At 41.6% G+C, this 26,641-nt stretch overlaps 1 protein-coding gene across 2 annotated transcripts in view; it reads right to left on the reverse strand.

Moving 5' to 3' along the window:
• The window catches only part of KDR (kinase insert domain receptor), a 44,499-nt gene extending 23,336 nt beyond the window's left edge, over nt 1-21,163 (reverse strand). For both annotated transcript variants that reach the window (XM_061192309.1, XM_061192310.1), the window contains exons 1-14: nt 20,813-21,163; nt 16,702-16,795; nt 14,559-14,755; nt 11,518-11,648; nt 11,065-11,233; nt 10,361-10,500; nt 9,561-9,738; nt 8,024-8,138; nt 7,770-7,933; nt 5,688-5,844; nt 4,462-4,585; nt 3,829-3,937; nt 2,663-3,004; nt 493-639 (exon numbers count right to left, since the gene is read on the reverse strand). In XM_061192309.1, coding sequence (XP_061048292.1) covers nt 493-639; nt 2,663-3,004; nt 3,829-3,937; nt 4,462-4,585; nt 5,688-5,844; nt 7,770-7,933; nt 8,024-8,138; nt 9,561-9,738; nt 10,361-10,500; nt 11,065-11,233; nt 11,518-11,648; nt 14,559-14,755; nt 16,702-16,795; nt 20,813-21,143 — 2,398 coding nt within the window. In that variant the 5' untranslated portion in view covers nt 21,144-21,163. The remainder of the gene's footprint in view (nt 1-492; nt 640-2,662; nt 3,005-3,828; nt 3,938-4,461; nt 4,586-5,687; nt 5,845-7,769; nt 7,934-8,023; nt 8,139-9,560; nt 9,739-10,360; nt 10,501-11,064; nt 11,234-11,517; nt 11,649-14,558; nt 14,756-16,701; nt 16,796-20,812) is intronic.
• Between the last annotated feature and the right edge of the window lie 5,478 nt (nt 21,164-26,641).

A 26,641-nucleotide genomic window follows, 5' to 3' on the forward strand; every position in this document is an offset into this window, starting at 1 on the left:
TGCTTTCTGTTCTACCTAAAACAAATCAAGAAACCATACGGATTTTATACTGTATGACACTTATATGTGGACTCTAAAAAATAAAACAAACTGGTGAATATAACAAAAAAGAAACAGACTCACAGATATAGAGAACAACTAGTGGTGACCAGTGGGGAGAGGGGACAGGGGAGAGAGAGGCAAGATAGGGGTAGGGGATTAAGAGGTACAAACTACTATGTATAAAATAAATAAGCTACAAGGATATATTGTTCAGCACAGGGGATACAGTCAATATTTTATAACTATAAATGGAGAATAATCTTTAAAAATTGAGACTCACTATGCTGTCCACCTGCAACTTAAATAATATTGTACATCGATATACCTTAATAAAAATGAATAAATAAATGAGTAAATAAATAATTGTTTTAAGAAAGAAATAATATGGATTTTAGTTAATATCTCTAGGAAAATTTTGCAGCCAAAAAGAGACCAACATGCTCTATTCACCTGAATCTTCCACAAGTGTCTCATTATCTTTAAACCACGTAATCTGTGGAGGGGGATTCCCAGACGCTGTGCAGGAAACTTCGATGGTTTCACCAATACTTGTTGTCTGGTTCTCCAGGTTTCCTGTGATCGTGGGTGCCATGCGCTCTACGCACACGCACAAAAAAAATCATAGGACATTTAGTTATAAGTTTTGAAGTGGTTTTCATATCAGTAAACTATTAAACCATTTAGTAAACTGTTAATTTACTAAGCCGAAAATACACAGAGGTTGATAACTGGAGCATTGTTCATGGCGTAAAGTTAAACGAAACAAGTCAGTCAGTTCAGACAGATTACTGCATCTCTTTGAACATTCATATTAGTGATTCAAGCTGGTAATCACATCACAAAATAAAAGTTGTCACCCTTGACTTCCCTCCAAATAAATAAATAAATTCTAGCCAGTGACACACAAGAATTCTGCCATGTTTCTCTTGGAAAGTACATAACTTCAGTGTAATTCAACAAAGAATGCCTTATATTTATTTGGTACTTTTTACAAAACTCATTTGTCCTGTTTCTGTTTTTCACTATCAACCCTATGGTGGGCAGTATTAGCCTTATTTTGCAGATGAAAGGGGTTAAACAACTTATCCCCATCCTTATAACTAAGTAAACAGCTGAACTCAGCATTTCCACTAAAACACAGACAAAACAATGATACTCTAAGGAAAGTCAAAGATTTTTAAAAAAATGAAGCCCATAGGTACTCGTTTAAATGTACAGGACAACTTTAGATTTAACCTTTCCTACAAATCATCAAAGTGCTGTGGAAATATCTTGTCCAAACCAACTGAACATCGAAAAGAATCCTGCTGGAAGAATCCACTTCAACATTTAGCAAACTTAGATTACCTCAATGGTGAACTACGCTGGGGCTTAAGCAAATGGACTCTAGTCTATTTCCAAGAATAATTTTTGGAAAACAACTTGGGAGCCCTTAGAGAGCGAACCAGCTCTTGTGAGCATGTATTTCCCGGGCATGGCAAAGCCAGGAACCTCCTTCACATCTCTTTCTGAATTTTTTCATTAGCTTGAAACAAGACCAGTCACCAAGATGAACAGAAAAAGCATGATCGTATATGGGGTGTGATTTGAAGGGCCTTGGGATGACTTCACTCGAAAACATCTCTTCTTCTGACACCAGAGTCTCAACACTAGCAAAATCTATCCTAGTGCCTGTCTGAAAATACCTCTGAAAATATGTCAAGGCCTTTGAAAATATTATTCCTCTAAAACTTCGGTATAAATTAGTTTATCTGGGCAGTTCCCCCTTCCCGACAGTTAAAAAAACAAAAAACAAAAACAGAACACATGCATCCTAGAAACTAGGAAGGGACACTAGGGAGAGGAGAAAATGGAAGGAGATAGCACAGAGAAACTCCCCAAATTTGACTGATTTCCCCAGAGACAGAGCCGTGTCTGCACGGATTTTGTGCAAGGCACGGGGTTAGAGGAGGTGTAGAGAGTGACTCGGTGTGGGATTTACAAAGCTTTCTGCTCACTAAAATGCTCATCTCATTGACCGTGAGCTGTACCACAGAGGTACAGGCACTGAGTGCAGCATCCCTCCCAGAGGCTCTCACAGGTCTTAAACAACCCCATCACCACACTCTTCAGGCAGCAGATGTCTTACCAAGCACGCAGTATGTGCCACTATGTTCTATGCCTGGAGCTCAGCAAAGAGTAAAACAGAAACAACCCCTGTCCTCATGGACACAGAGACCTCACTGTACTCCACAGCCCAGCAGTTGTCTGTGTTCTCACTCTGTCCACCACTATGAACTTCCGGCACCCTCCTAGCTCACGGTAGGCATTCACAAATATGTGTCTATTTAAATAACTGAATGCCCAAGAATGAGGCAGAAACTTCCCTGGTTTAGGGGAATCCCTTGCAGATAGTAGTGAGTGACCCCACCATCAGGGTTGGAAAGAATGGGGTTATTTTCTCTTTTTAATACATCACTTCACCACGATTAGCTTCCTTCTGCCTTGAGGACTTTCTGTAAGATAAGTGCTCACCGGTCTACTTCATAAGCTGCTAGAGGACAATCTTCACACAGCCCCTGAAAGCATTACATTTACGGCATCCCAACTGCTTCTGGATGGTCCAGAGTTACCTCCCTACCTAGGACTGTGAGCTGCCTGGCCACGCAATGTCTTTTCTTGGTCTTCCTGTCCTGAGCAAAGCAGATGTAGTCGCCTTGGTCCTGCAAGGATGCATTCTGCAGCTCCATGATCAAAATGTCATTTGTGCTATTAGAGATCATCGTGGCATTCATTCTCCAAAGAGCATCCAAGTTCTTGCAAACAGGTGTGGGCAGCTCTCCCATGTGGATGGGCAGAGCCTGTGGGCCAAGTTTGTACCATGTGAGGTTCTCAAACATAGTTCTGTCCGCGGAGCACCACAGAGACACGCTCTCCTGCTCGGTGGGCTGGGTGCCGGGTTGCAAAGTGATTTCAGGACCCCCTGAAATGTAAAACCCATGCTTAGAAGACAGTGATTTAACTTGGGCAGCACACTATTGCTTCCTTGTTGCCTTCAGTCTGCGATAAAGCACCAAGAGAAGTGAAGCTCTGGTATTCCCAGACGATGGAATACAAGGAGACAACCAAACTGGACAATTCCAGATTCAAAATGTATTATTTTACCAAACTACATTATTTGGAAATGTAAATGAATTCCTCAGATATATATGAAATCTCCACTTTGAGCTCTAAGCACGGTTTTTAAGATTTAACCACCCCCCCAATTCAAAGCAGATAATTATAACTTGGGATTTAAAAAATTAATTCCTCATTAATATATAACACTCACTGACAGGAAAACTATGTTTATTACAGTGAATTAGCTCAGACTGAAATATTTTATTCCATCCAGTCAGCTAAAGCTGAGCCATAAAATTAAGATGGACAAAGTCGGTAGTATTGGGAAGGCACTGCTCCAATGTCATTACAATTGCCTCCCAAAAACCCAACCTTGTCAGCTGTTCAATAGCAAGCGCATAAATGTTGACTGAACTTCTCTAAGCCAAGCACTGTGCTACACTCTGATGACAAAGACAAAAATATGATGCAGGACTTAAGCTTCAAAAGCACGTGTGAAACCATACTCCCTCTCCTGTGAAGTCAGCTGTACTGACTTCACGTGAGCCCAGGAGCTACCGGAGGAACCCTCCTTTATGAACAAAGGCATCAATTAGCCATCCAACTCCCCTTCCTAAAGCCACGCCACTCGTGGGAATGGCCAGGGCAACAGAGTATCAGACAGCCCAGCCCCTGGAGAGCACTTACTGGTCACGTGGAAGGAGATAACCCTCTCTCCTCTCCCAGCTTTGTTCACCGCTTCACATTTGTACAAAGCGGATACATTGGCTGCTTGGATAACAAGGGTACTTACAGTCTGTGAAAAAAACAAATCCCAGGCGATAAACAATGGAGGCTGTGTTTATGCACGTGCATTCAGACTAAAATTCAGCATCCCCACCACTGCTGCGACCTGCCTACTCCATTCAGACTCCAGCACTGACCACGCTCAAATCTGTGCAATTATAATTATGCTGGTGCAGCTCACACATCATACAAAATGAGCTTTGGAAACCATGGAATAAAGAATGTGTTTTAATACAACATCACATACCTTTTCTCACTTTCATGTTTATAAAATCAGAATTACCATACATCCTATGTACAGAGTTAATGGCATATGTGTTTTATTTTTCTCTGATACAGTAACAATAAGTCAACGGTGTTTCTAAAAGTTAATGGTGTTTTCAAACTGACTTAATATGCTAGTATTTTATCATCCAATTTATTTGACGATCAATCGCCAATATTCCTCACACATTGATATTATTTTACCCTGCTTTCACTCCATCCTTCCATAAAAGAGAGATAGATTTTCAAATTAAAGAACTTCAAACTCACTTTGTTTTTTCCTTCAATTAGGGCAAATTGATTTTTGTTGACTTCGATTTTGTTTCCCCCCTGGAAGTCCTCCACGTTTCTCCATTCTTTACAGGTATGTGGGTTTGTCGTTAAGGCAGCTTGGCTATAAGAAAGAGGTAACAGATGATATCATGGCTTAATTTTTCTTTAATTCATATCAATAGCAAGGAAAGGAGTCAGACTTCGGTTATTACGTTCTTAGAAATAACTTCCAACACACCCTACCACGTTACAAGACTTGGCGCCAATTAAAAATAGGCCTCAGCAATGAAGGAAAAGGTTCTAGGTAGATTCATTCAGGATACAGGAGGGAAGCAGCTATTCTGGGAACAAACCTCCATTCATAAATTGGATCGACAAGACAATTCAAGTTAATTTAGTTCAAAGGAAGGCAAGGAAACTAAGAAGCCATTGGGCTTCTTAATCTCCCTGGGACTGTGGCCTTTGTGTAGGAAATGGTCAGCATCTGAGGAAGAAACTAAGAGAGGCCATCTCAAAAACAACAACAGGAAGTGAACTGCTTAGGGTGGTGGTGGGTGACTTGTTGTTGTTTTTTTTCCTAAGGATGTCTGGACTTGTGTTAGGACCTGATAAGCCGGGCCTGAGGCTCCGAGGTCTACCGCTCCCTTGCATCCATCAGCACTTCCTCTGAGATGTACCTTCTCACAGATAAGGAGATTGTGGTATTCACCGGTTGATTGGCATAAGGAGAAAAACCAAAGACTGGCAATTAACAAAGTGAGCAAAGAAATTGCATTCAGAGAGATGGACATCAGGGCCAACCTGAAGAGAGAGCTAGCTAATCTCAAAGCGCGATACCCCAAGGAACGACATCTCCTTAAGACGTAAGCACAGAGAAAGACGGAAGGAGATTAAGAGTACCACTTGAGGGATAACCTTCTTAGAGATAGTCTTGTTGGCTTAGAATGGTGTCATATCATAGCTTGGCTATGTCCATCGACAGAGGAATAGATAAAGAAGATGTGGTACATATATACAGTGGAATACTACTCTGCCATATAAAGAATGAAATAATGCCATTTGCAGCAAGATGGATGGACCTAGAGGTTATCATACTAAGTAAGCCAGACAAAAACAAATACTGTAGGATATCACTTACACGTGGAATCTAAAAATAAAACAAATGAATAAATATTTTTTTAAATGCAAAAGAGCAGGAAAAAAAAGGGTGTGGCCCTACTCACATGGGCTGGTAGGTACACTCTGTTTCCAGCTGCCAGTACCAGTGGACGTGACTGGGGGGAGGAACGGCATAGATCGTGCACGTCAGCGTTTGGGAGGTGCCATACTGGTAAGAGTCCACGGGAGAGATCAGAGATTTCTCACCAATCTGGGGTGGGACTGGAGATGGGAAAGACAGCTTTTGAATTGTCAATCTGCTTTGAGGAATGGAAAGTAGAAGTTTTCAGCAACTAAAGCCTGTGTTTTTCCAAGCATAGATTTTTGCCCCCATTTGCTTTTTCAAAGAACATCTAGATTTGGAAAACAGGACACCTGACTTCTAGTGATACTCATGATAACAATAATAATAAACTAGTACGTTGAGTGACTTTGTGCCAGTCTCGTCACCCTGTGCCTCACCTTTTTCTCATCTACATTACAGAGATAGTTCTCCTCATCCTCCCAATTTCACAAGATCAGACAAGGCTCCAGGAAGAAAATAGTTGTGAATAATACAGTAGGTACATGTATTATGTACTGAGCATTGTTCTAAGTGCTTTACATCAATTAATTCATTTACATCAATTAATTCATTTAATCCTCACAGCCACCGTTATTGTCCTCCACTTTACACGTGGGAAAAATTAAAAAGTGAAATGACTTGCCCAAGGTCACCCACCACGCCTGCTTCTCCATCTCTCCCTCCTTCTTCCCCTTCCTTCCTTTCTCCCCTCCTCTCTCCCATCCTTTCTTGTTTTCTTCCCTTCCTCCCTCCATTCCTTCCCTGTCTTTTCCTCCTTCTCTCCCTTTTTTCTCTCTTTCTTTTTTTGGCTCCAAAGTCATTAATGCGAAACTATCTTCTCATCACTACCAACCTAAAGCCTCATTATACTTTCAAACCTTGACTTCTTTTTTTATCTTTGTTTTATAGAGCAGGGTAAATGCTAGGGTGAATCAAACGTTTAGTGACTTCCTGGATGAATGAGATAGAGTTATTCACTGTCCATTTTTACATCTTTATGTCTTGTTCCTTTCCTTCTCCCCACCCTACTTTTCAGCTTCCCAGCTTCTCTATACTCCCCAAACTCCTACACCCAAGTGGCTCCTAAGTGACATTTCTGGAACCTGTTATCTTTAAAATACTCCCCGAAGCTGATGTCCCAGCAAAGAAACGAAGCCAAGCTCAGCAGACATACAGAGCTTGGCAGGATATACAGGGAAGCACCTTAATGTCACATGAGAAGATCCTGAAGTTTTAATCTGCCATGACAGTAGAAAGCACAAAGAATTACAACAGAGAGGCACTTCCCAACCTGTGTTTGGAGCAAGATATTAATGGATGTATGGCGGAGGGTTGCTCTGGTCAAATAAGTTTGTTAAACCTTGGCTACTCTATGTCTCCCACCCACCACTGGAGAATGGCAATATACTATGTCCATCAACTTAGCATCTCCCACATTTACTTGACCATGATGCCCTTTTCCTCCCCACCCAGAGTACTTATTGTAAATAAGTATCTTTCAGTTTGGAAAAATAAAGTTCAAATCATTCTTAAATCAAAAACTTAATATCTCCCCCTTTACAGCCTCAGAGTCAGATCCCAGACTCCTGTTGAAAAAAAAATTAAAACACTTCCAACCAGTCAACAGTGTCCACCTGCAAAAGCCTTCTGCATTTGGAATCTGCCTGTGCATCACTGATACATCAACCCCCAAATCAAACTAGCAGCTTCCCACAAAATTCAAGAAGAGTCTTAAACATTTGCATGCCTGGAGCACAATTCAAAGGTACTGCAACTGGAGCCTGATGACTGTCCCTGTGGGCACTCTTATGTCACAGCATTTAGCCATTGGCTGCACCATCTACTTTAGGCTCTAGTTCGACCACCAAATGGTTCATTCGCATGGCCTCTTAAGCAAACATGTCCAGAGCATACCGCCCCACACCTCACTTCAGCCGCACTGTCCTGGATCATTTTTATACACCGGAGCTACTCATGATGTAAGTGAGGCAGAGACACCAAAGGAATGGTGGCCTGGCTCTTCAGGAGGACATAATCATACTCTTTATAACAGATAAAGAGAAGGGAAACTGAATGGACTCACCATTCACGACCAGAGATACCACGTGGCTCTGTTTCTCCTTTGAAATGGGATTGGTAAGGATGACAGTGTAATTTCCTGTATCTTTTTCACTCACTTCCATAATGGTCAGTACGTGCCCCACTTTAATTGTGTGATTGGACTCAATGGGTCTTCCATTTTTATACCTGTGGGGAAAAACAAATCCCAGAAATGAGTCCCATCTAAGGATCTGCTTTCACGTGGAACAAGGCTTTGCATTTATTTCCAGTCGTTACCATTTTATTTCTGGAGGAGGGTAACCAAGGCACTTCACAGGGACTCTGACACGGTCTCCCACGGTGGCTTCCACCAAAGATTCCATGCCACTACCGAAAGCAACAAAAGGTTTTTCTGGAAGAAAATAAAAATCATTTTTCTCATAAATGGCAACTTCTTATAAATGGCCATTTGGTTTAGTTTTTCATTTCAAGTGAAGAGTCAAAGACCTTGGGGGTCTGAGTCACTGCTGTTCAGAGAGTCCCCATCTCACCCTTCTACAGGTCCCACCCCAGGTTCTCCCTCACCTGTGGTCTCTGCGTTAGCTTTTCTCTCTCCCCCAGTCTGCTCCACAAGTCTACCGAGCACTCAGATCTCACTCAATTCAAGCATTTGCTTCTCTGTGAAGCTTTCCCTACGTCCCCCAGGGGACCTTGGGTGCTCCCTCTCCTCTGCTCCCATGACACCCTATACATACCTCCCATGTGCCCCAGGACTCAGTCCTCCGACCTCTTCTCTTTACCAACACCTTCCTCTTGTCAATTACACATTCCTTCTAAATCTATATCTCCTGCCCCTGACTTCCCTGGGTTCTAGGTTAATATATTAAAGTCTCCACTTGGATGTTTAGTGGGCATCTCCAAATGAAGCCACCCAACCCTGTGTCCCCAAATCCTACTCCTCTTCCTATCTTCCCTGTCTCGGTTAAGAAAACTACCGTTCACTCAGTTGCTCACGCTAAAAACGCAAAGGTCATCTTCCATTCTTTTTCTCTTATACCCCGCAGCCAGGGAATAGACAGGCAAACCCTATTGGCTCTATCTTCAAAAATACATCCAGAATCAGGTCACTTCTGACCACCTCCACTTCTACCACCCTTGTCTAAGCCACCCACCATCTCTCACCCGGATGACTGCAATTAGCCTTCTAACTAGTCTCTCTACTTCTGCCCTTACTTCCCTAAAGTATTTCACATTAAAATAACCCACATAGTGATCCTATAAAAAACATAAGCCAGAGCATGTCTCTCTCTGCTCAAAACCCTTCTATGCATTCCCATATTATAAAATCCAACCCTTTATGAAGGCCTATAAGTTGGATGCCATACAAATTATCATCTAAACTGAGACATTTATGTGAGTGAAAGAGAATAAATGGGAAATTAAGTTATTTTCTCAAAGCCCCACAGAAAGTAACTAAATACAGGTTTCCCCAATTGCAAGGCCCATGCTTATTCAGGGAAGCCTCTCAGCCTTGCGATCAAATGAAAATTTAAAAATGATCTTAGATAATAACCCTCTGCTTACTATAGTGATAATAATAATAGCAACAACAAGTAATACGTAGTGAGCCCTTACTACATCAGCTCATCTCATCTTTAAAGTTGGGATTTGAACCCAAGCTATGCTCTTGACCTTGAGGTCAAGTGGCCTTCCTAGCAAGAGCTCAAACACACCTTCTGAACGAGCAAAATAGGAATCACTAGCTGACCTAAATGTATTTAAATCATCTCACTTTTCAAGGCAGAGCATAATTCCAGAGGAAATCTTAGCTTACCATGGACCCTGATGAATGTGCTGTTCCTCTTGGTCATGAGCCCACTGGAAGCGGCACAGGTGTACCACCCTTGGTCACTCCGGGTTACACCATCTATAGTCAAGGTGCTCAAAAATTTCTTCATCTCACTCCCAGACTGGGTTTTTAGGTCCCGGTTTACAAGTTTCTTATGCTGATGCTGAAAAAGAGTTTAGTGAACTTCCAAAGTCCAGAATAACATTCCCTGGTAGCTTCTAGATACCCACAAAAGTCTTGGCCTTCAGTGAACACTATTTAATGCTAATACTAGATACTTCTGAACTTTTGTCATCATGCTGATGACAAATACATTTGGTTTCAGGAGAAATAAATAGAATCAGCCGAATCAGGCATTTTAAAACCTCACATAATGGGAATGAGATCAATATAAACTGCAGAAACACAAGGAAATATGACCACTGTTTAAGGAGAAGTCTCATGCCACCTCTTGAAAAGAAATTCCCTTAAAGGGAAAATAGATCAAGGACTTTGGAGAACAGAGAAATAATGCAACCTAGAAAGACATAATCCCCTAAAGAAAACTAATCTTCACAGCCTGGACAGAGTTCTTGGTTTTGCATCTTTTTTTTCCATGGGTGCTGTATGTCCTACAGTTTTCTTAAAATGTGTGTGTGTGTGTGTGTGTGTGTGTGTGTGTGTTAGTGTAAGTTAAGGCCCTTACATTTTATCTGGCCAAAGAGGTCCCTATCTCTCTCAAGCAAACTTCATTGGAGCTTATTATCAAAGTATTTGGAGGTCTGGCTTTGAATTGTTAGTGTTACCTTCAAAGAAGGGTATTCCCAGTTGAAGTCAATCCCCACATTTAGTTCAGTTCTTGCCGTACAATTTAAGACAAGCTTCTCTCCAACAGACAGCTCAACTCCATGAGGGGGGCTCAGAACCACATCATAAATCTTGTACCCTGGAGCAAGTAAATTGGAAAAACAGAAAGTGAGAGAGAAACCAAAATCTATAACATGGCACACATTTTTTCAGACATGATGCAACTTCAAAATGTGTCACATCATTTTTCCCTGAGGGCCTCCCCAAACCTTGGTTAACTCCCAGGAAAATGGTCTACAGAGATTCACAAAGCAGCCCTAAAGGGATCTCAAAGATGTTGTAGCCCAGTGGATAGAAAAGCAGTAAAATCTGAGAAGTCAATAGTCAATGGGGTTACCAAACTTTCCATAAAATAGGTATAATTAAAAGATTTGATGCCAAGCAATGCTCTGAACATTGAATTTTCCAAAAAAATACGCTCCCATAACAGAACTCTTATTCATCCTTGGTCTTGGTAAGGAAGGAGAAAAACCTCAGTTGCACATAGGTTTACTGGGTAGAGAAGAGCGGATGTAATGAATTGCTTAACAACAAATCTTGAAATAATATATTTCTCAATATCTCTTGTCCTCCAGAATCTTAATATAAGAAGCTAATCTTTATTGTCTGACATTAATGATACAGAAAGGAATTGTCCTCTTACCTACAACCACAACTATGTACATAATAGACTGGTAACTTTCATCATTAATTTTTGCTTCACAGAAGACCATGCCAGCATAGCTGATCATGTAGCTGGGAATAGTGAAGCCTTTCTTGCTGTCCCAGGAAATTCTGTTCCCATCAGGAACAAACCTCTTTTCTGGATACCTCTGGGTAGAAAAAGAAATATCAAATATTTAATCAAGTGCTATCCAAAAGTAAAAACCATGAACACTAAAGAATTCATCTTATTTTAAGAATACAAATTGGTTTTATTTATTGTCATTTTGACCCTTCCTAAAGTTTCCTTTAAAGCTCACTGTTGACTTAATGCAATATAATGCATGTAATATATATATTTATAATATATATAATGTTATAAACAGGCTACCCATCTTAATACTAGCTTAAAATTATGAAAGGGTAAGAGATGAAGAAAGAAGATGTAACTTACTGCACAAAGTGACACATTGAGGTTTGAAATGGTCCCCAGACACGGAATCACCACAGTTTTGTTTTTGTTCTCAGTGATGTACACAACTCCATGTTGGTCGCTGACAGAAGCAATAAACGGAGATCTGTAATCTAGAAGAAAATGTAATTCCATTAGTTAATGGCATTTACTAGAAAAGTGGGTCATCTTTCAGGTTCATAAACTCTAACCAGAGAAGTAAACTATTGGGAAAGACATTTCACACTAGGCAAAGGAATCCAGAGGTAGGTCTGCTGGTAAATATCTGGCTCCAAGGTTATGCTACAGGAGGAGTGTGTGTGTGTGTGTGAAAAATCTGGACGAAAACTCCCAGAATGAGACTGGCTCCTTTTGTACTGATGATCAACAAGTAGAGTGTACTTTATAGGTTCCACATTTAAGCAGATTGATCATTACAGTTTTTTCAAAGTGAAGGAGCATACGTCTTCATTTTCATATGCACTATACATCTTTCATGTACATAAATTTTAAAGTAAATTTAAAGTTAAACCTGTATAGTTTACCTACTGAGTTTTATTGATGTTAAAAAATTCATGTTCTCTCTCTTAAGGCAAATAGTGTAACTGTCATGAAAATAGGTTAGTGGCTCCCAAAGATTCTTTAAAGAAATAACTAACCATTTTTAATTCAATAATTCAAGAGAAAGTTTCATGTGAGTATTTTAAGATTGTGAAGACTAGATATAAGATTCTTTATATAATAATGTTGAATAGTTAAATTGTTTATGTTTACTGTTTAATTGCATTTAGTTTAAGATTCAGCAATCATTAATATCTTCAATGACAAAAACCTGAAAAGCCACCATGGCAAAGACTGAGAAAAAAACAAAAGAGATTTTAATGCCGTTCAAACATTGTTCGTATGATGTTAACACGCTGCTGGGAAACGACTCCTTTTCCCAGAGATAGAGTTGATGGGTGTGAAGCCATGCTTGAAATCTCAGAGAGATAATGGTTCATGCCACTCTCCCTAACACACCTGACCAAGCATTTTCAGAGCTCTTCAGGATGGCTGGTTCAAGTAAAGAAAGAGTTAATTAAACCAAAGGGGAGAAAAGCAGCTAATTCCCTGCAAGAGCAGAAGTTTGATTTCCCTCCCAGCTGGAAAGCACAGAAAGGCAGCCAATCCAGCCACCACATGCCATAGCCATTATCTTACGAGAACAAGACCCACTTCCCGGCTCCATCCATTGCTGGAGGGAATGGGGTCAGAAGACTAAGGAAGTAAGGTGGGGACCAGAGAGGATATTAAAGGACCGTCCATAGGGAATACTTCAATGTTTTCTTTTCCACTGTTAAACTTCATGACCAAAATCTTGGACAACTCACCTCCTAGAACACCAGGCTTAGACGGGAAGCAGAATTTGATGGTATACTCAAAGACAGGCAGTGTACAAATAAACAGTGCTGGGGATTGCTACTTCTTAATATTACCTACCTTTCATCTGCATGCTATGAAATATTACATAGCTTGCTTACAGAGCAAGTCTTTGGAAGCTAAATTAACCCCTTGACGTAAGACTAAAGCTATTCAGTAAATCAATTCTATTTCAGTATCCCAAAAAGAGGAAATAAACAAAAGAAACCCAAACAACCACCCATCCTCTCAAAATAAAATATTTACTGTAACTCATGAAATGAATTTTCACATGTCTCCAGGTTTCCTGACTTGGGGAGAAGGAAATAACGAGATATTATGGGAGAGGTTCATCTTGTAGTATTTCCAGACAGCCTGAAAGCAGGAAATCCTTGCAATCTTCTAAGAAAGCCTGATCTCCCAAGACTGCCAGATCAAAAGGAGCCAGAAATTCTCGAAGATCTGAGCCTTGTCTCTTTCAACTTCTGCAGAGGGGAGGAGGAGAGCACAAAATTCTACCTTGGATTGTGCTTACCCTGGGCAAAAGTAATTCTCAAATATTGTGCAATCCAGGAGTGACATACGTTATTCTGATGTGGTCCCCATTCCTCCCTTGCACTGACCATATTGCACTATTGAAATGCAAATGGAGATATGCAAGTGTGTCTCCCAAAGCTGATGAAATTCCTGTTCTGTAAAAGATGCTTCTGGAAAAAAGTCTAAGCCATCTTCACCTGCTTCAAATTCTCTGGGATGTACAGAGGTATGTCAATGTATAAATAAAATGTCTAAAAAGCTCATCTTTACCGAAAAGAAAAATATTTAGTATATCTAAGCAAAATACTATACTATAGACTTATACCCACCCAAGTTATATGATTTATATCTCATTAGTTAAGTCAGGTTTTCTTAAGTTAACATAAGATTTTTGAAACACGAAGGAAAGAATAATTCAGATTATAAATGCTAAATCCATGTGACATGGAGTTTACCCTACATGGATGTTAAGTTGGCCTCCACAGTGTAAATCCCAAATTGCAAACTATAGAAAGATGGAGCATGTCATCCAAGATCTCAGACCACACAAGCAAAGGAAAGACACACTGCCCTCGGAAGGCCTTTTGAGACAGTGACTTTATTTGCACAAGTGTATGGAAATTGTTTTTTATAAAGTTTAAGTGGGAAAAGAAAAGTTCCTATGAACAAAAATAGCTCCAGAGCCCTTGGCTGATTCCCTGTGCATTCTTGGGGAAATCTCCGAATCTGCTGTAGATAACCTATCTCTCCACAGAAACCTCTCCGTAATTCTCCCCTGAATCTTCCTTTTTGAGAATTTCAGGGTTTTTTTTTTTCTCAAACATCAGAAGACTTCTTATAAATCTCCATGGCCAACTGTGAACACAGATTTCCCTTAGAAACAAAGATCAGGACCAAACCAATTGGGCAATAGTGTAGCAAGGCCCAAGCTGCAGAACAAATCACTAAGTCTTGTACTCAGAGGAGGCCTTGGGAGAGAAGAATTTTGTAGATTCCTGTTGGCAGAGAGCCTTTAGAGCGAGCCTTTGTTGTCCAGATTCTTCTTTGCACCTATTGTGTTTTCTAACTGGTAAATTAACTTGGGAAGTGAATTCCATTTAACCACTTACCTTGAACATACACATAGATGACGGAGGCCATGTCAGTGTCCCGGTAGAAGCACTTGTAGGCTCCAGTATCATTTCCGATCACTTTTGGAATGGTGAGCATCCTACAGAAGACGCTGTCACTGCAATCCGTCACCTCCACTCTTTTCTCAGAGCCACTCTGATTGTTGGGCCAGAGCCAGTCCAAGTCCCTCTGACCCCTGAAAAATTCATTCCAAGCAAATATTCAAGTGAAATGCCTATGAGACTGTTTCTAAGAAAATAGAACGTTTAGTTCTCACACTTATACAAACTCCTCAACAGACAGATTCATAGCCTTCTACCAACAATGACAGATTATACGGACAAATGACAAAAAGCCAGAGTCTCAGCTTCAGAAATCACTTATAAGGATTCCCGAGTTTTCTATTACTTATTTCATTCATCCAACCAATATTTATTAAGCATGTGCTATGTGCCAAACGTTGTTGAAGACTGGGAATACAGCAGTGAACAAATCAGATAAAAATCAATGCCTTCATGGAACTTCAGTCTAGTTGGAGGAGACAGGCAGTCAAAAAGTAAGTAAACTTCAATAAAGCTGAAACTTTTAAAAAGTAAGTAAAATATATTGTATAAAAGGTGGTGATAAATACTATGAAGAAAGTCTAGAAGATGCAAAGAAACAAGTGAAGAGTTCTAGAGGGAGGGGGCTTGGTGAAGTGGGCCGTATAGATATCAGGAGGAACAGAGTTTCAGGCAGAGAGAACAGCCAATGTCAAGGCCCTGGGGTGGGTGCCTATCTGGAGTATTCGGGGAATGGCAAGGAAGCCAGAGTAGCTAGAGAAGAGTGGGCAGTCAGGAGAGTAAGAGGTGAGGTTAGGAAGGAAGGGGATGCAACTGTCTAAGGGCCTCGTAGGACCTTGGAAGGATGGCATTAAAGCACAGATTACTTTCATTGCAGCATTTCTCTACAAAGCCCCAAGGAAGACAGTCAACATCAAGAAGAATGTAACATCACTGACCCTTCTTTAAAGAACTTGAAATTTCCACGACGTTGCAGCTACATTAATGAAGTTACTTTTAACACACTCCATTGTTTTTCTGGGGACATAAGAGGAGTATATATAGAATCTTGGGGAATTTTAAACAACCTTTGTTGTTAAGGGTGGGTAAGAGGAAAATCTGCTGAGAAATGCATCTTGAAGTAGCAAAGCTAGGCAAACAGCACCTGTTACTATGTTTTTTCCCAAGGGTTGGGTATTGGCGACCTACCCTTGATAAGGCAACTAGGGTATCCTTTACACTCGGCAAGCTAAAACAGATCTGTGTCACTGTGCTGAACACTTGGCATTCATCAAGCAGAAACAATGGCAACAAGCTCCACAAGGTTCTTTGTGGACCATCAGCACTCTTCTCAGGGGGCAAGGTCACCTCTACCCACCATCTCTGTCAAAACCACACTGGTCCCAAGAAGCCTCTGGGTCTGTCATGCATAATCACTACATTAAACCCTAAAGTCTTCTACTTTTCTTCCTGAGGTAGGGGCTGGAAAGCAAAATTTAAAAGCCTCCTCTTCTTGTCAAAGAGGCCTATTTCCCCAATTAGCAAAAATCAAGAGCATGACTTCTTGCTAGCTGGTGAAAGAGACATGCCAGAACCTCAAGCCAGAGCATGACATGCACTCAGCAATATTAATGACTGAATATAAAATTGCTACTACAGTCAGAATTTTACCATAAAATAAAGTTCTTGAAAAGTGCTAAACAGATGTCTAAGAGCCATTCTGAGTATAACAAATATGTCCCCAAACTTCTTTAACTCTAAAGATTTCATTTATTCATTCAATATTTATTGAATGTGTATTACATAATATATGCTAGGTGCTATACTGGTTATTAGGGTGTGTGTGTGTGTGTGTGTGTGTGTGTGTGTGTGTATGTGTGTGTTGGCAGAGGGTAGTAGGAAAAAAATGCCAGCAAAATTGTACAGAATTTTCCGGAGAAGACCTTCCTCATGTTTTCATTATTACATTAGTTCTTAGAAACCTCACTACTTATACACAATTACGACAACTCTATTATAATTCTGCTGTATGGAAATTATTCTTTCTTTAATAAACAATGATATTCGACACAGGAAATCTGAATCTAAAATGTATCCTTACCTGCAAGTAATCTGAAGCGTTGTGTTAGCCATAATTGTAAGTATGTCTTTTTTTATGCTGAGCCTGGGTGGATCAAGAGAAACACTAGACAAACCTAGAAACAAATTAAATAAATGAATATAATTGCCACTCAGACCCAATAGGAAACACCTTCCATAAACAATGCACACTCTATACTTTAAAAGGCCTCTTCAGCAATTCATTGTGTAAAACTTGTGAATTTACTTTTCACCATTCCCAGTAAAAGTTCACAAGCTGTGTCATAACAGGAAGAATGGGCAGATGGTCATAAACCAACACAACAGTTCTGCAATTCATTGAGCGAGGGTGGAGTTCCTGTTTTCCTGCATTGCCAACTTCAAGGTCTTACAAAAGGATATGGGACATTGAAACCAAATGAACCTTCATCTGATGATCTCACTCCCCTGGGAAAGGACCCACTGACATTTCTTATAAAACATAGGATGCACACATTCGACTAAATTGCTGATTAATGAATACTACTTAGAGAGATTTCTATATAGTTCATCCATGTACTTTGAGGGGGGTGGGAATGTCCATGACATTGTCTCATTTTCCTTTATCAATTTTCTAGTGCACTTCCTCTGGTAACTGAACTGCCAAGGTTGAAAGACTGTACATTAAAACTAGATGAGAGGAACTGAGGAAAGAAACACGTTCCCATGTCATATAACATGCATATACTTTTCCTCAGAGAACAGAACCTAAAAAGGGTAATGCAGGACTTCCCTGGTAGTCCATTGGTTAAGAATCTGCCTGCTAGTGCAGGGGACATGAGTTTGATCCCTGGTCTGGGAAGATCCCACATGCCGCGGAGCAACTAAGCCCGTGCACCGCAACTACTTAGCCCCCGCTCTAGAGCCCGCGAGCCACCACTACTGAGCCCACATGCTTCAGCTACTGAAGCCCGTGCACCTAGAGCCCATGCTCTGCAACAAGAGAAACCATGGCATTGAGAAGCCTGTGCACCACAACGAAGAGTAGCCCCCGCTCGCCGCAAATAGAGGAAGCTTGCACACAGCTACGAAGACCCAGTGCAGTCGTAAATAAATAAATAAATAATAAAATTTTAAAAAATAAGTTTAAAAAAAGTGTAATGCTAATGAATTACAACTGGGGAATCTCAACTTACTGATCAAAGCGCTGAGCTTGTCCTGACACCAAGCTTGGAACACAGGAAAAGTGTCTACCTAAATATACCATGGGACAGATTCCTTGCCATGGGTCACTCCACAGCAAGAAGACTGAGTTCTCTGCCAACTAAATGCAAAGAGCTACCAGGTGTTGAAAAAGCATCAGAGAAAGCAAAACTGTCCACCATGTTCGGGTCTTAACTCATATCTAGATCTTCAAAACACCACCTTAAAAAGTGATTGATGCTGGGTAAGCACCCAAGCTTCATATGATCCTTAACTCACATCCACTAAGAACAAATGACTCTCTAGGCCTAAACTGGGATTGACATTGTTGGGCAAATAAAAGAGTATTAGCAAATATGAAAGTATGAATAAATAGAGTATGAGCAAATATCCAGTGTAAATATGTAGAGCATTGAATCTGTGGACCCCAACGTGAACAGCTGCAGGCAGAATGAACAACTGATCACTCGTGTTCTCATACACTCACTCGGATGTGCAAAGTAGGTTGCTGTAGATTTGTTAATCAATATTAAAAAAAATTTTTTTAACTGGAAATTATATCAATAAATCTCAGAAACTAATTGGCGTTGGAACTGCCATGGGTTTGGGGCAGTGGTTCTTAAACTTTAGCATGTGTCAGAATATGCCTAGGCCTACAAATCTGCATTTGTAGGTGACGCGGTCATACATGGTCTATGGGCCACTGTTGGATGGCTATTGGTCTGGGTGGTCATACTAAGTTAATCAGCAGAGCACTTTTCAATATGAAGGAAATAACTACTCCCAAAGTAGGCAAACAATAAAGCAAAGTGTTTAAAAGCAAAAGAAAAGTCTTCCAATAATGGAGCCCCATTTTGTCTAACAGAAGGAAAATGAAAATAATTCATTTGGATGAGCAGAGATATCAAACTTGACTGGGAAACACTAGGTTGAGAAACATGTCAAAAACAGTAACTTAATACAATTCCCATGATGACCCAAATGAGAAAGAACCCATTATTTGGGCACATTCATGTGAGAAAAAAATGGCAGTAAAGACTAAGCTCTAATTAAGCCAAGCTCACCCCACCACAAAAATAAGAGATTCTTGAACCTCTCTTGTAAATCACTGCCACAGATTATCTCACACTCTAGACACACTTTCCAATGTTAAAAAAAACAAAAAAGGTTCTCCATTCATAGGGAGCCAAAACAACACCATACTATTCCAGAGACATGTCTCCAACAAAAAACTATTCAACAAGGCTATCAATAATGATAACTTCAAATTCATATATGTAGACCAACACTCAATTTCTTTTTGCTCCAATAAGCTTCATTCATTTTCACAGGCAAGTTTGAGTTCTGCTCTTCAGAAAGCTCTAAAGAAATAACTCTAAGAAGTACATACGCTGCTACTCAATAAAAAGCTCTTCTATGTTCAAATTCCATAGCCAAAATTAATTCATTTGTGCACTATTACCCTTCCAGCTCAAAGACAGGAAGGAAAAACAACAGTGCCTCTGTCTCTAGAATTTGATGGCATCAATTATAGCCCAATCCAATTAAGCAAGTCACACACTCCAAAAGGGTAACCTCATCATTATATTCAGGGCAACCCGATTACGGTTACTACTGCTGTGCTATGAAACACCCCAGGCTTAAAAGCAACTCACTTCTTTGTGGGATACAGAACAAACCACAAGTTCCAGACCTTCATTCTCTCACCATAAAGGGGAAGAGAGAGGTCTTGTCAGGGACAAATGAGTGTTCCTGGTGGAGCTGGCCTGGATGAACCAAGTCATTATTCAGAAAATTCAGTAACTATAGACAGATGATCTTGTTACTGTATATGTGTGTGGGTGTCTTAAAAAAAAAAAAAAAGACATGTGGTTCTTTAATTTATAAGGAATTTTCGCCTGAATCATTTTACCTTTTCTTCCTTTTCCACCCTCTCCCCTTTCTCACCCTCCGAAGAGTGGAAATCTGGAAATCAGCAAACTGGCTACAGGAAAGAGATTAGAGAGAGAAATGCGAGAGAGATGAGAAAGAGAGATAAACAGAGAAGGAAAGAGGGATGGGGGAGAGAGAGAATTTACTGCATCAAGGGCATGCGTGTTCCTAATCTTGAAGGAGAGTGAAATTTTAGACGGCAAGGAGAGTGGCGAGTAGCACCCAATCTAGGTACCAAATCCCTCAGAGTAAGTTTTCAGAACGTGAACTTCTGACCATGTGCTTCCCCGAAAGACCAAAGCGCTTTGAAAGATGTTAAATTGTTTTACATAAGAAGGTGACTATTACTTGGAGACACTTTGGGAAGCTGTCACAGCCCCAGGTCCAAGCCCCAATTCCCCTTTCTCTCTGCGAGGAGAGCGGCGTCCTGCACCAGGAAGAAGAAAAAGTTTCCCTCTCCCTTAGACCCCACCTTATACAGTGGGTGTGTATGTGAGTTCGAACCAAAAGGGAACAGTAGACCGGGTTCCCGGTTCGACTCCTACAGAGGCAGAGCTAAGCGCACGGTGCCGTCTGCCGAGCCGGCTCGCGGCCCCCTAAGGGCTTCCTTCCCCGCGTCCTGGCTAGGATGGTGCGCGCAGCCGGACAACGTTTCACCGCCTGTTCCCGCCTGCGGGGGCAACTCCCGCCTGCCAGACCCAGGTGCTTTCCCACTCCCGCCTCCTAAAAGCACGGGTGTATCGGCTCTGCAGGACACGCTCCAGCCCAGGCCCTGTCGGAGGCCAGAGTCGCGGAAATGGAACTGGGCTCAGGAGACCACCAACTCGCTGCGTAATCTTGGGCCAGTCACTGAGCTTCAGTTTCCTCTTTGGTAAATGAAAGAACACACTGTGAAGTCACTTTCACCTCTCCAGCTCTATGACTCCGAGTTAGGTCCGGCCTCCAGGTCCTCTCCGCATCCCTATCTCTCCGCCCGTACCCGACCTCTCCGCTTTCCTTCTAGGGAGTGGGCTCCTTACCCACAGAGGCAGCCCGGGTCTCCACGCAGAGCCACAGAGCAAAGGCCAGCAGCGCCTTGCTCTCCATCCCGCACCTCGCGCCGGGCGCAGTGCCCAGAACTCGCCGGCGGTTCTCTCTCCCTGGTCCTGCTCCGCGAACAAGGCGCGGAGGTGGAATGCGCGCCGCCGCGCAGGGCTTCGGCTCTCGCAGGGCGAGGGTGCCCCGGCTTCGGCCGCGGCTGCAGGGGCGTCTGCGGGTGCCAGTAGGAGAGGGTATCCCGGTTGCCAGACAGCTCCGGGCTTTCTGTAGCGCGCAAGTGGTACCCCGCGCGGGCAGACGAAACGCAACCATACACCTCCGGCTCTCCCGGGGTCCCGGGATTCAGTGCCGGGTGGGAGCCAGAGCCGAAACTCTAGAGCGCGGGGGCGGGGCTATGCGGGGCGGGGCTTCCCTTCGCAGCCGGCCCCGCCCCTCAGCCGGGTTCTGTGAGTGGACCCGGTGCTTCCCACGCCCACTACATCTCCCCATCTCCCCACCTGCCCCGGACTGCGTCTGGCCCGGAGTGGCCCGAGGGTGAACGTGCCGGGCGCAACCACTCCATTTCTGAAAGAAAATGTAGCCCATAACGGGTTCTGAGCCACTCCAAGTTTCAGTCGGTGGCTGCCCTCCCACCCCGAGAAGTTGGGGAGCAACACGGAGTGCGGCGAGGGACACTGCTCCCTCAGGAGGAGCGCCGAAGTCTGGGGCGGCCTTGGCTCTGCGCGCCTCTGAAGTGGCTGGCGGACAGGCTGAGATCAGCGGCAGGCTGAAGCAACGAGGCAGAAGCGGATACTGAGCGGAGGCGAATGCAGGATCGCAAACTGCGACTCCAGCCAGTATGAGTGTTTTGCTTGGCCAGCACAGCTGTAGTTTAAAAATCTGAATCTGAATGCCTGTAGTCCGAATATTCACTTGCCCAGCTCTCCAAAGTTCCCACTGTTTCCTCTTACACCTGACGGCTTCAATTGTTTTTAAGATACCTGCCTCGCCCCCCAAAGCATTTAAATTTGAGATACCTGGCTTTCTCCAAAAACCTACCTCAGGCCTCCGGGGAGCTGGAAGTACCCCGGGCTCTGCAATATCCGCGGCGCGTGTGGGTGTCCTTGAGAAAAGGTTTTGTCCACCGGGTTACCCGACCAGGAGTCCGTCGCTTGACGCTTCCCGGGCATTTTCAGAGCAGAGCTTCCAGCCAAGCTCCCCTTAGGCCGCGGGGAAGGAGGCCCGCAGCAGCGGGCTTCCCTGGAGACGCAATGAAGCAAAGCCCAGACCCTGTCTCACTTTGACAATGAGACAATGAGTTACTGCCCAGACCCTGGGCACCCAGAACACTCTGTACCAAACCTCCCAACTCTCTCAGCAGGTGTAGATTCCTCGTGGCTCTGTAGACTCTCTGTTTCCTTTCTAACCACATTTGTTCTTCTTTTCTCTCCATCTGTCCCCACACCTGGGAAGTGACAGATGTCCCCTAACTTCATTAAATGGCATCTTCCAGATCCCTCCGTCTCTTACTTCACAGGTGCTTTTAAATGACAACTTAAAGGACTATCCTTCAGGGAGATGAAGAGGTAGAAATATTTTATTTCTACATCTAGTCCAAACTCCTCCTCCTGAAATACACATTAATGTAAAGTGTTTCTTCTCTTCTGCTATTTTTTATATGTACTGTATTTACTCTTCTACTTTGCCGGGGTGACAGTTGAAATGCTTTAACTCTGAAATATAATGAGTGCATTATGCTTAAAAAATCTTTTTAATATGAAAAGGTTTAGAATGAAAAGTCCTTCCTTCGGCAGAGGGAGGCATTTTTACCTTTCCTTTTTTCCCAAGCAAATTCTATGCACATATAGGTATAAGTATATCATGCTCCTCCTTCCACAAAGGGTACCCTTGGTATAAATACTGCTTGAGTGTTGGCTTTTTTCACTTTAAAATGTAACTTGGAGGTCATTCTACATCAAGCTTTAGGGCTCCATCTTGTTCTTTTTCACAGTGGCATGGTGTTGCACTGTATGGATGCACTAATATTTAATCTAGGAGGTATTCGTCAGGGCCAGGGGTATACTTAAAAGAAACTCCTCTCTTCCTGCAAGTAAACTTAGCAAGGAAAACAGGATGGGCTCTGGCAAAGTTGGATAAGGGGGAGGGAGATGGAACCTGGTTTGGAGCAGGCAGTTTTTCTCCATCTCCATCTCCAAACAATTCTTCTCTCTCAGCTTTATTTACAATTCATGACACTTCCTCTTCCACGTCTCACTTAAGAAGATAGTGTCTCCTCTGAATGCAAACCAGAACCTGCAGGCCCATGGTAATAGCCCCCTTTAGAAGTCTTGGAGGAAATGATGCGTCTTTGATGGCCACAAGACCAGAATTTGGCAGGGTCTCAATGAAATCAGTCTACCACATTCCCTCCCACACAGCACTAAGAAGTGCCTTGTGTTCACGAAAAATGACAAAGTCTAGTGGGGTTTTTTTTGTTTGTTTGTTTTCTTTCTTTCTTTTTTTTTTTTTTTTTAAGTCTGTTCCATGTGCAACACCCCCCCATTATCTGGCACTGCTGCAAAGGAGTGATTTGTGAGTTAATCAGACAGTACAGGTAAGATCACCACCTATCAAAGTAGGCAAGTGTGTACAGTGCCCCGTAAATGGTATTCAGACACCTTTGGGTGTGAAGCAGCCAAGAGTGGTGCTAAGTACACAGGGGCCACACTGGCTGGGCTTGCCTCCCAGGTCTACTGCCTTACTATCCACATGATCTTGACCAACTTACTGGTTGTGTATCTATGAAACACAAAAGATGATAATAGTACCTTCTCCCTAGGGTTTTTGCAGGAATTGAATGAGTTACTGCACATAAAGCCTGACCTAACACCTAGTAAGCACAAGCACCTAGCACATAGTAAGCACGCAATGCACACTGGGAAGCATTGTGCAAAGATTAATTATACTATCTCCTTCATGTTGCTAAGATCTGAATGGTAAATAAGGCTGATTTCTTCAACAACAGTTTCTGGTCCTACTACGTGCTAGATATTACAGGAGAGACTAGGGTTACAGTGGTGAACGTGAGCAGAAATGAGCAGTCCTCACAATAGCTCCACCCAGGGCAAATTTAACTTAATCACAGAGTGCTCTGTATCTCCAGCTGTTTCATTGGGCTTTGTGCACAAAGAATATAAATTGCTCATATCATCAAAGCATATGCATAAATTACACTCCACAGTGCCAACTTTTGTTCCATCGCCACCAGTATTTTGGACTTCATATCTTAAAAAAGTAGATACGAAGGCTAGCAAAAGGTTAATAACTGCGGAAGTTGGATGATGAGTACATAAAGGTTCATTTTACTATTCTCTCTACAGTTACACATTTAAAATTTTCCATGATTAAAAAAACCTGTTTTAAGTAACTATAATCAAAGTGCTGGCCGGTTTTGTATAATACCATTGACTTTTCCATAGTCGGTCTTGACATTACCTCTGGGAAATAGTTGAAGCAGAGAGGCAGGTGGATGGGAACTTGCACTTTTTACTTCATGTATTTCTATAACATTTTGTCAAAATGAGAAAGTGTAACTTTTACAAATAAAATATATAAATCAAGATTCAACTCTCCCTTCTAGTGGCTGTTATAGTTTTCAAATATTGCATTTGTTGATTACGTATTTGCATGTCACTTTCTCCTGTTTATTTCACTTAATTTGTTTCCAATATTTGTTTATGCTCTAACTTACCAGAGCCCTGACTACCTTGCCAGATGTTGGCTGGATTTCATAGCCCATTGTACTCATGACTATCATGCGCTGGGAGATCCTGAGCACCCTTTATCTCTCATTATCCACCTTCCTTACACACCTATGTGCATTTTTCTCTCTGTGTGACTTATTTTTAACTTAAACTTAAAACATATTTGTATGTTCAAGGAAAAGAAGGTTTTGTCACCACAAAGCCAGGCTTGCCTTGGATGTTTCTATCAGTGTTTGGCTTCATTCATCAAGTATTACATTCTAATAAATATAAAACAAACTCCCCATTCTTTTGGTGAGACAAATGAAACAGAACTTCATTACTTGTCACCTGCACAGGAAAAATCTCAGTTACTATAAATATGCATGCCTATGTGCCCTCCCCAAACTCATCCATATAGTTGCTTGCTATATCTCACAAGGATAAATATAACAATTTTAAAAAGTGGAAAGTATGCAGGGAATTTAAGTAACCAACTGAAAATCCACATAACACCAGAGAAGGATGTTAGAAAATAATAAAAGTAGCCAACACTCACTGAGCACATTCTGTGAGCAGGTACTGTTCTGAATGCTTCGCTGCATCTTTTGCGTCATCCTTGCAACATCCCATGAAGGCAGCAAGCACTGTTAGCAATTCTCAGTGAAGAAGAAGAGTGAAGACAAGGAATTGCTTACCCTTAAGTAAATGTTCCTTTGCCTTCCTAAAAGTCTTGCAAAAAAGAAAAGAAAAAGTTGTTTTATCTCTTTGCAAACAATCAATGCATAGTTTTCTCACCATTAGTTAATGATTGGTTAAAAATCAAGACACTCTTTGCTTTTTTTTTATAATAATAATAAGAATAAGTCAATTTTTGGAGCACTTATTATATGCCAGGTATTTTCTTTCGCTTAACTTATTGTAATGTTTACAATAACTCAGTGAAGTTACTATAATTATTTTCATATGGGGGTGGGGGGTGAGATTTGAAGGTTTAAGTAACTTTTCCAAAGTCCCACAACTGTAAGTAGTGGAATCAGGACTTAAAAGCAGAGAGGTAGTAAATATCCAAGATGGATGCCTCCAAGCACATAGTTTCTTTCTTTCTTTTTTTTTTTTTAAGGGAATAGTTTAATATTTTTATTTAACATACTTCCCTTCTTTTTTTTTTAACACCTTTATTGGAGTATAATTCAAGCACATAGTTTCTTGATGAGGACTGGTCTCCTTCAAGGGGTGAGGCTGAGTCAATAGATGCCATTGGCTTCCTCAGCCTCTCCATGATGATGGCTTCCATTTCCTAGGTGGATGGAAGGCCAAGGGTGACTTAGGAGAATCACTCTGCGACAATCAAGGCAAAATTAAAGGCAGGTAACTAGATCTCCCTCTCCCCCGCCCCAGGAACCCCAACCCAACTGGATCTTCACCTTCTTACCCTCTCAAAGAGAAGCAGTTGCTCCTATGTACATAATCACTTGGGCATTTGGGGTATTTGTTTTCTGCCATGGATTTTTTTTTTGTCCTTTAGTGTATTAGAAAACTTTTATTTGACCTTCAATACCCAGCTCAAATGTCCTTCCCAAGTAATGTTTTAGCTTTTTATTCAACTGCCTTCTTCAATTGAGATCCTCCCAGAAAAAACAGGCAGAGGTTAAATCTTACTTGAGCAGGTGGTTGAGTTTAGAAGGATGGTTGTTAAGGTATAATAAGAATGGTGAAATGCATGATGTTGATGCATATTTAGTAAAATGTACCCTGTACATTACACACTTATCATGATATGTCTAATTAAATAGAGCTATCATCAAAAATACTGTAGGGTTCAAATGATATGTACTAGCTATGTAAAGTGTACCTTACAAATCATTCTTAAATTCACATTTAAATAATAGTCATACACTTAATAAATATATCCAGAGCTATACTGAATTTATACTTTATCCTAGACCAATTAATTTGGACTATTTTGTTATTCACAGAGCCAGGAAATTACTTTCCTTTTCCTATATACACACAGCACTTTTATGATATGATATATGATAATATGACTATGTTTATGTGAATGTTTCTCCCTCAAAAGCAGGAGTT

The sequence above is a fragment of the Eubalaena glacialis genome, chromosome 5, assembly GCF_028564815.1.
Source record: "Eubalaena glacialis isolate mEubGla1 chromosome 5, mEubGla1.1.hap2.+ XY, whole genome shotgun sequence".
Lineage (NCBI taxonomy): Eukaryota > Metazoa > Chordata > Mammalia > Artiodactyla > Balaenidae > Eubalaena > Eubalaena glacialis.